This window comes from Ruditapes philippinarum, unplaced genomic scaffold (assembly GCF_026571515.1).
Source record: "Ruditapes philippinarum isolate M1 unplaced genomic scaffold, ASM2657151v2 ctg2232_1_1_1_1, whole genome shotgun sequence".
NCBI lineage: Eukaryota > Metazoa > Mollusca > Bivalvia > Venerida > Veneridae > Ruditapes > Ruditapes philippinarum.
The window spans coordinates 129,833-140,001 of record NW_026866654.1 but is presented as its reverse complement, the minus strand read 5'-3'; the positions used below and the strand labels follow the sequence as shown (position 1 = coordinate 140,001).

The window sequence follows — 10,169 nt, the reverse complement described above, 5'->3', positions numbered from 1 at the left end:
AAAACCCCTATTGATTTTTGGGGTCAAAGGTAAAAGGTCAAGGTATGCCAGTAGATATTTTTAAAACCCCCTTTTAATTTTTTAAATCACGGGGTCAGAAGTCATGCATAATAACCTTATCACATGACTAATTGGCTGCTGATAGGGGGCATACATGTTTTACAAACATATCTTGTTATTGATGATTGGTCAATCAAACAGTCAACCGTTCGAAATATATTGCTAAAACATCTCAACTTGACTACGGAATAGATAAGCACAATTAATGCCACTCGTATTGTTCTGGTCTGTTGAACAATGAATATCCTGGCACTTTCTATCTTGTCCATGATGTAGACCAATTATCCTCTGGTGAGTGATTTAGGGCCTTCTAAATGTTCTTCTTGTTTTGTCTTTGATATTTAACTAGTAAACAGAAATATAAATAAACAATACTGTAAATTTATATAATCACTGTTTATCGTAATTAAACAATACTGTAAATTTATATTATCTCTGTTTAACATGCACCAAAAAAAAATAACGTCTGTTTTTATATTTCAAAGGGTAAGTTGTAAATATTGTATGGTCTTGTGTATGTTAAATTAGCAGGTCCACTTCAAAATTTGTCAGTTTGACAAAAGTTTCTTTATTTGATATCCCCTGCTGTATAAATGACCTTTACCTCTGATAAAGAGATAATGCAAGGGTGGGGGGGATATGATTGCCTGAGCTTCATTAGATGTACACAGATACCTTGTGCAATATGCCTCAAGATTTGTGCTCATTTTCTCGAAAAGTTTGAAAATGTGTTTAAAAGTACATTATTGCAGGTATTGTGTCGGGAACAATGAAAATAATTTACATGCTGCTAATTGTACTTGCAATCCATGTAAATAACCAAAAAGAGATTAAAATATGCAAAATGGTCCTTGAATACTGCATTAATTAAGTCATGCAGAAAAACTTTTGTGATTTTGTGATAAATAAATGCAAAATCAGCTATTATTCGCACATTTGGTATGCAATAACTTTTAACATTTTGTACATCTATGTGGAATTTAGAAGATAGCGATATAGGAGTGATTGTAAATAATGTCACGCCAAAAAATTTGAAAACAATAACGTTCCGGAAATAACTGATTAGCTTTTTCTGGTGGGAAAGCATAATAGTAAGACTACCAGTTAAAGAGAAATAAGTTATTGTATTCACAACAAGTAAATGAACTGTCTCTCTCACATGGATGGATGTTGCAAGCTAAAGTCATGGAGTTGTATGTATATCTGTGCTAAAGTTTACAAAATTCAGATGATGATCCTGATAATTGTAATTTTGTTTTCAAAAGATAAAAATAAGAATTCTTAGCAAATGTTTTGTATTGAATTGCTCTTGTAATATTTCTTTAAATTTCCTTAATGTTTATTTTTAAACCAAATAGGTATTATATAAAAGGCAAATTCATATACATTGTTATGATATGAGAAGAACACTCTTTGCTTTTATCATATTGCATTTATTCATACAAAGAACATTAAATAGAAACTCAAGGCGATTAAAAAAATTTTCTTAATGTTTACTGTGTAAGTCATTAAATTTTCAAATGCATGTTCACAGTCAATTACCTAGATTAAATTCTAACTTGCATCATTACAATCATTGTCAAAAAAATTTGATTTTCGAAGTAACAGTCAATAAGACTTTTGCTAACAAATTATCATTGGCAAAATGGTTGATTTTTGAAGTAACAATGAACAACACTTAAAATCCAAATTTTAAATTTCAATTTAAATCTGCAGAAATTGAATATATAGTAAATTACATTCAGATTCAATATGCAATTATTCGTCTAAATTTATGATTTTAACTCGCAAATTTTTGGGTGAAATACAGGTGGCCTAATTTCCAAAAAATGCTTTGTTAAATGATGTCAAGTGCTTGAGTCGTAACTTGCCTGGCCCTAAGGATCATTGTTAAAACACAGTATTTGCCAACAAGGGTTATATGATTCATATTTTTTACCAGTACTTTATTATATAGATTCATCAGATCCTTGCAAATGAGGGTTATCCTATTTGGATTGATGTGAATGAGATGAATAAATATGCCAACTTACTTGAGGGAATGGCGAGGGCTGTCGAGGAGGCCTACGTCATTTTAATCTGCTTCTCTGAACAGTACAGAAACAGTCAGAACTGTCGAACAGGTATAAGATATAACTTTCATTTGAACTTATAAAATATTTCCCTGCAATATTTGTTAATTATATTTTCCATGTTTCAAACAGTTTATTGCATGTTGTTAAACTTGGAAACATGACTTTCCCAAAAAATGAGAATTTTTATGATGTTTTAGACAGTTTGGGAAAAACTGACAACATAGTGTATATACATGTAACAAATAAGACATAGAAATCAAATATTTGTTTTATTAAATTCCTTGTATATTCCATTCATATTACAATTTGGAATGCAAAATTACAATTTTCAATGGCATAGAGCAGTTGAATGTAACAAAATGATAATACTTATTTTATTTTTTGTTCCTTAAATGGGGAATTATCTCCTTGAAATTGGGAAAAAACACGTACTTCTTCCCATTTGGAACATGACCCAGTATCAGTCATCATAATGGGCCGGAAAAAAACTCTTTTAAATCTTAGTCAGCTGGTGGTGATTGAATTTAACCATGTGACAAGTGCAGTGCAAGATAAGCTGGCATGTCTGCACCATCTGATCACCAGGTCTTCATTGTTGGCTATATTCAGTCAGTATAATTATTTTTGAATTTTTCCCTATAAATGATAAATGGTTTAGTCCAGATTGAAAAATGGACAAGTCCATTTAAGATATTTCGTGTGGAAAAGGTTAAGATACTTAAATTTATGCAGTCAGCAGTATAGGGATTTGTCAGACTGCATTAAACTGGAGGCCTAGGTGAATTATTGTTGCTTAAGAAGCATTCAGAAAACTAGATTTCAAGATATGGGACTACTAAAATAATGCCCATTTCAATGTATATAGCTATATCTGAAGAAATTTTTTACTAAAACATAAGTCCCCTTGTGGCTGAGGGGTTGTCTTTACGGTTGAGGCTTCATTATTGCAGCCACAGTTCTTAAGAGTTGACAAAATGGGTTCCAATTAATGGAGTCTATGCATCTATTAGCTCCAGCAGGTGAGGTGACCCCTGGTGTTGCTTCAAGTTTTTAACACTTAAGGTTAGCCAAAAACATCTTTCCTGTCCTGGCAACATGTGACCTAAATTGTATTTATGCGCCATAAATTAATTTAAGAACAGTAATTTTATGTTGTTTTTAAAACCTTATAAGATTTGTAACACAAAATATTGAAAAAAAATCCTATTAAACATGTATTTTATATGTAGCAGAAAATAAAATAATCTTGAACAAAATATTCTGCTGTTATTTTTCAGTAGTTTTGGCAATGGTTTCATGTATGCTACACTTGCTTTCAGTAAAAAATAATAACAATTTTTGTTCATTCTATCTATTCTGTTATAATTTTTATCACAAAATAAACAATATAGTTTTACAATCCACAGACATCAAACATCAAGAGTTGACCACTAAAGTGCAGTAACTTATATAAAACAAAGAATGACTTACAACAATTTTGCTGTCAACCTTCGATATATAGCTTTATACACTTTATACTGTGTGCAGTATATTTGCTTGTGTTAACAAAATCGGACATTATGAATGATTTACTTGTATTTTCAAAGAGGCAGATTATGCATACGCTCAGCAGAAGAACATTGTGCCATTAAAGATGCAGCGAGGGTATAAACCTGACGGTTGGCTTGGAGCTCTAATTGGTGCCCGGCTTTACATTGAGTTCTCACCACACTATCCATTTGAAGATCAGATGATTAAAGTTAGGAACCAGATTGTAAGTAATTTTGTGTATTATAATTATATTATATTTTGAGGGCATATCACCACATATTTGGAAATCAATAGATTTTAAGAATAAGGTAAAAAAAAATGGTTTGTCAGTCAGATGAAACACAAATTTGTTTGTGAGATTTAGTGAATCTGATGATTTATAAAGTATTTCTAGTCAAACATTCTTTCTTTGGCAATTTGAGTAAACATTGCTCTGTTGTTTTCTTCTCGAAAGTAGTCTCTCCCTGCAATATTGATGTCAGCTTCTCCTCTAGAACTTTAGTACTCTAGTACTTGATGAAAACAAAATTTAATGTCTTGTGTGCATGCTTAAAAAAACTGAGCACTCACATTCTTATGAAACAAAAAATCTAAAGGGCAACTGGATTTAGTAAACACATTTCAAAACTTATGACCACTTCAAAACGTGAGTGAATAGAACTAGAAAAGTAACACAACTCAATTATGGAATTAAGTTTTAAAGGAGCATAGAAACATTTTTTTTTAAAATAAAGAGTCATGCTAATAAAAAGAATTTTTGTGTTAGGTCTAGCAAGTTTTGTTTTAGGAAGTGGAATTGTAGGACTAAAACATATTAGCAATGACAGATATTCTTCTTTTATAGAAACAGGATGATGAGCCTCAAAGAGAACCAACACCACTTCCGAAACCTCTACCAGAACCAGCTGTGAGTCCATTAAGATCCTGGTCAAAGCAGCAAATTGATTCTTGGATAGCTGAACACAGACTTGAGTATGATATTATTTCACTTATCTTAATTATTAGTGAAGCTGTCCTACTCACCTTATCGTCAATATCAGCATCCAGTATTCAATAATTTATCCATGCTTACTTCTCTGACAACTCTATTTTACTTTGTTCCTCTTCTTAAAACGGCCTTCAGCTTTCCCAAAGGTTAAATATGTTTATGATAGGTTGTTTCATATAATTGTCAAATCATAAGAATGAAGGTTGAAAATGAAATTTGCTGTCATTAAGATACTTAAACAATAAGGAAGCCCCCTCGATACCTCTAATCTAATGGTCCTCTCTTAATAAAGCTAACAATTTGTTTCCTCATCTATTTTTTTTTTAGAAACAAAGGTTACTGTTATGTAATAAATAACTTTCAGGATGCTGTGTTGTTAAAGATTTAACAGTGATATGATAAAATAATAAAGTTACTATAACAACACAGAATAGTTTTTCTAACAAAATTTTTTAAAAAACCCCGCTGAAAACGCTTTTAGCCCATCCCCTGTTAGACCTTTTTAAGCAATATATTTAGAGTATGGCTGTCTCAGTATTGCAAAATAAGGCAAACTACAGAAGTTTTTGAAATACATATAGATCCTGGGCGATTGAAATAGAATAGGGATTGATATTGGGATTGATAAAGTTTATGTCACTAGAGAGTAATTACGATGTTGTTTGTGATGCTATAAATTTAGAACTGGGATAAGGGATTGATTCTGAATCAAACATTGTATAATTATAATCATTTGGTCACGTTTATTACAATGTATCTTTCCTACTCTTTACGATATTGGAATCAATATTGATTAGCCCATGCCACTAATATAGAGCCAGGTCAATCTGGCACACATACAATCTGAACAGGCATGTTGGTATCTTAATTTTTGTATTCTGATATTAAAATTCCTGATTTTTTTCTAACAAAATGTTTCAAATTTAAAGCTGGACAGTACCATTACAAAAAAAAAAAGCAGGTATTTGGTTAATCTTGTCTTTGCAATCTGCTTGCAGCTTATTTAGTTTAAACTAATGTATTTTAGTTTGATTGTGTTGGTAGCTAGCTTACTGGAACACTCTCGAGTTCATTCCTGGAAGAAACCAGTACATGTACAGAGCAATGACTGTAAAGTTTCTTGCTCATGGAAACAACAAGGTTTGAACCCATGTGGCCAGCTATCTTTAGATTAGACCAACAGAATAGTTTGATTCCATTCAAGTAACACATCCCCCACCCCTTTGTGGCTGAGGGGTTGCCTTAAAGGGTTGAGGCATAAGAATTGCAGCCACTGTTTAACCCTGAGTGATCATAAGACGCGACTAAATTGGTTCAAATGACTGGAGTTTATGCATCTATTGACTCCAGCAGATGAGGTGCTTTAAGTTTGTAACACCAAAGGTTTAAAAAAAAAATAAATTTTTCCTGTTTCGGCCCCTATGACATATTTTTTGGGTAATACATTTTAAAACTTTTTTAGCTCGACTAAAACGAAGTATAGGGAAAGAAGCTGTCTACTTGCCCTGCGCCCGCGCCCAAAATTTTTCAGATTAAATTTTTTGGGGGAGTAGAATTTTTTTTAAACTATAATTTTATTCATTTAAATAAGGTATCAACTTCAAACTTCAAATTTTTATTTCCCTTATAAATAAACCAAAATCTTATGTGACAAGGTTCTTTAACCCCAAAGCCCCAAAATTTTTTTCCAGATTTACCCCTTCCCTTTTTTACTTTTTTTTTTTTTAACTTAAAAGTTTTATTTTTTACTCCCCTTAAAATTTAAAGAATTTTTTTTTAAAAAATATTTTTTTTAATTTTACTTTTTTTTTTTAAAGGGGAAAACCCTTCCAAAACCACATTTTATATGAAAAGGTTTATAACTCGAGCACCAATATTCGATTTATCTCCAAGATGTATATTCCTTATCATCCACCAGATCTTATGTGACAAGATTCATCACTTTTGAAGCAATATTTTCTGAATTATCTCCCTTTGAAGTTAGAATTTTCTTTTATAAATATTATAACTTGTTTACTTTTTAAGGTATCTACTTCAAACTTCAAATATATATTTCTTATCATTACACACATGTTGTGTGACAAGGTCCATAGCTCTAGTGTGACTATTTCTAGCATTTACCCCCCTTGAAAGCGGAATTTATGTTTACAAGTATAAATTCTTGTCATAAGAAGAAGTATATTTATATCATAATTGATTTTTCTTTCATAGTTTTATATTCCTTACTGCCTCCAGTATTTAATAAGTCGAGCTTCGCTGTATCCTGTGACAGCTCTTGTAATTAAAGTCGATACACTTCATTATAAAATTTTGAAATCATCTAACATTGGTACTTTTTTGATTTTGATTTTAATATAATATGTATAACTTTATCTTTCAGAGGGCCTGGTTTTAAGGCTGTAAAGAGATTGACAGGTGAACAGTTAGAAAAATTCCCTTTACAAAGGTATGGTCAAGGTAAAAGGGGAGAGAATTAAGGGGTAAAAAAAGTTTAAAAAATTTTTTAAAAAATTTACTGGGGAGTGTCATTTATCAAATTTTCAAAAAATATTCCCTAATCCTTTAAAAGCAAAATTAGTCAATGTTTCAAATGTTTTATAAGCTAAAAACCACTTTTTTATGTCCTCACTTAAGAATTTAGTAGGAGCAAACTGTGATGGGTTCTATCTGTATGCTAGTACAATCAATAACTTTAGAAGGAAATATGATATGGATTACAATAATAATTACATGTATATAACTTAGTAGGGACATTGCCCATTGCCAGTAGATGATCAACATTGATTTTTAGTGAAATAGGTCAAAGATCGAGGAGACAGTGACTCTTTTTGTATAATCCTTGCCCAATTGATATCTTGAGGAGAAAAAGGCCCAAATAAGATATGTTTACTGAAGAATGGGAAGAGTATAATTATAGTTGTCACTTTTGTGTGTCCTTGAACTTGAAAAATATAGAGGAATTTGATTAAGATTTGTAACAGTCATAGAAACAAGTGAGAGAAACTCTTTTTTACTTGGTTATTTAATTATTTCCCTTAATAATGCTTGTTACTCTTGCTTATAAATACAACCTTTATTTATTTGCTAATGTCTCTATTTGATTTGACGGTAAATTTGGTGGTTCTAACTTTTAGTAGAATAACGCCTGTAGGAGTCCCATAGGTCAAGGTCATTAGTTATTATAATTAATTTTGGACTTTATATAAGTTCTGCTAATATTTATTTTTATATAACTGCCATAGAAGATTTTATATAAGTTCTGCTAATATTTATTTTTACATAACTGCCAAAGAAAATTTTTCATAACATACATTTTACAGGGGGGTCAAAATAAATTGGTGACTGCTAAATGTTGTCAGTTTTCAGTATGTTTTGCTTGTAATGTTGTTGACAGCACCAAACAGTTTTTTAAAAAAAAACTCCCGCCTTGAAAATGTTGGTCTGTTTTTTTGTTTTTAAACCAAAACTGTTTATCCCCTATATTTCTAAAGGGGGCCCCTTTGCCCCTAAAATTTCTAGGGGGGCCTCAAATGGTGTATGCTTTCTCTTAAACCATAAAAAGAAAATCAGGAGTGTAAAAAAAGCCCTTTAATAAAAAAAAATAATTAAATTTCACCCATGTAAAAAAAACTTTTTTCGTGACCCTCATTTGCGTTTAAAAATGTAAAATTTTCATTAAAGCAAAATAATTTTTGTTTGCACTATAGACACGTAATGCAGAAGATGAAATCTTTTGGGGGATTTTTTCATTCTTTTTTTTTGTAATTAAAGTGAAAAAAAAGAATATTTTTTTGTGTAGATTCAATACTAAATTTTTTTTTAAAATTGTTGAATATGAAAAACGTTTTTCACACTTCGTGACCAGCATTTTTAGTGAGCACCAAACAGTTTTTAACAAAACTCAGCCTTGAGATGTTGGTCTGTTAAATGTCTAAACCATACTGTTTGTCCGTATATTTTTAGGTGGCCCTCAGTGGTGTGTGTTTTCTCTTATAACATAAACCGCAGTGCAGGAGTGTAATAAATAGAGGATATTTGTTTAGTTCAGTGTAAGATCGTAATATATTTCACCGAGTGAGCACCAAAAGGTATATTTCACGAGTGGCGCAGCCACGAGTGAAATATGAACTTTTGGTGTTCACAAGGTGAAATATATTTCGATCTTACACTAAACTAAACAAATTTTCTTTTTATTACATGCAAAGAAACGTTTTAAAAAGACATTAAACCTAATACTGAATGAAAAGCGCGCCAAAAAATAATACAACGTGACGTCATTTACGACGTCACGTCATTAAGTTGGTACCCAGTTCTGTGTACGCTGGTATTTCACTGAAACAACGTAAGGGGCTTAAATTCAAAACAGTGAAATTATCAAAGTGGTAATTTCACTGTTTGAAACAGTGAAATTACCAGTTTTAATTCATTGATATATTTCTATAAACCACCGAAAAGCATGTAATAAAGCCATTTAATAAAAACAATAAATATTACACCACTGTAATAACACTTTTACGCGACATCATTTGTGTTATTTGTAAACATTGCATTAAAGCACGCTAATATTAGTGTTACACTATAGACGATAACTCTTTTTAACAGTTTACCGTTCTTATTTTTTGTAATTATGTGATAAAAAGAATATTATATTTGTGTAGATTCAATACTAAATTTATTTAACTTGTTGCATAAAACAATATATTATGCTCACCAGAGGCTCGCATATGATTTTATGTGTTAAACCAACACTCATTCAATAACCTCTATTTATATAATATTTAATTCCTCAATTATATATTTTATTTTCATAGTATTGTGTTGACATTGTATGATCACTTTATAATTTAATATAATTTTTGTAATTTCTCGTTTTAGTCACCGGACACTTTCTATCGCTGGCTGGAATCGAAGGTTGAGTTAAAGTCACTAGAAGATCTTATGAGATTTGATAGGGCAATTCAAGCATTAGGAAAGCATGTAACTCATTGAGATATTGGTCATATGTTATGACAATCAAAATATTATTATATTGTGATATTGTAATTTATTTATCTAACAAAAAAATCAAAATTTGTTAAATTGTGTAACTATGTGAACAATCATGTGCCAGATTATTTATGTTTTCAAGTTTGTTAATTGAGTTTTTGTTATTGGCAGCTGTTAATTAGAGTAGATATATGAATTTATTTAGGTAATTTAATTACTTGGAATTTTATTTTATATTTTTTTGTATTACATTATACTTGTATATCATATTGCCCTGCAGGAAATTTTTTGCTACGCATTATTTTGAATATCCCTGTACACCACTCATTTGTAAGTGAGCCTCAAGATCTAGGTGGAGGCCCTTTGATGGCAGGGGCTTTGACTTTTGCAAAAGTAAAGCCCTGGTATATTTTGGGATTCAAAGACTTTTTTTGGGCTCAAAGAAAAAGCCATCTACTTCTTTACTTGGGAGTGTGAAATACATCTTCTAATGCGTACCGATGGGAGGTGATTAGGTTGGCAGTGATTGG

At 31.0% G+C, this 10,169-nt stretch overlaps 1 protein-coding gene across 1 annotated transcript; it reads left to right on the top strand.

The window, feature by feature from the left end:
• Positions 1–1,984: 1,984 nt before the first annotated feature.
• LOC132733241 (uncharacterized) lies at positions 1,985–9,642 on the top strand. The gene is made up of 6 exons (XM_060719844.1): positions 1,985–2,183; positions 3,722–3,888; positions 4,510–4,637; positions 7,034–7,099; positions 8,617–8,629; positions 9,529–9,642. Exons 1-6 carry the CDS (start codon positions 2,072–2,074, stop codon positions 9,640–9,642), a joined length of 600 nt encoding a protein of 199 aa, XP_060575827.1. The 5' UTR covers positions 1,985–2,071.
• The last annotated feature ends 527 nt before the right edge of the window (positions 9,643–10,169 follow it).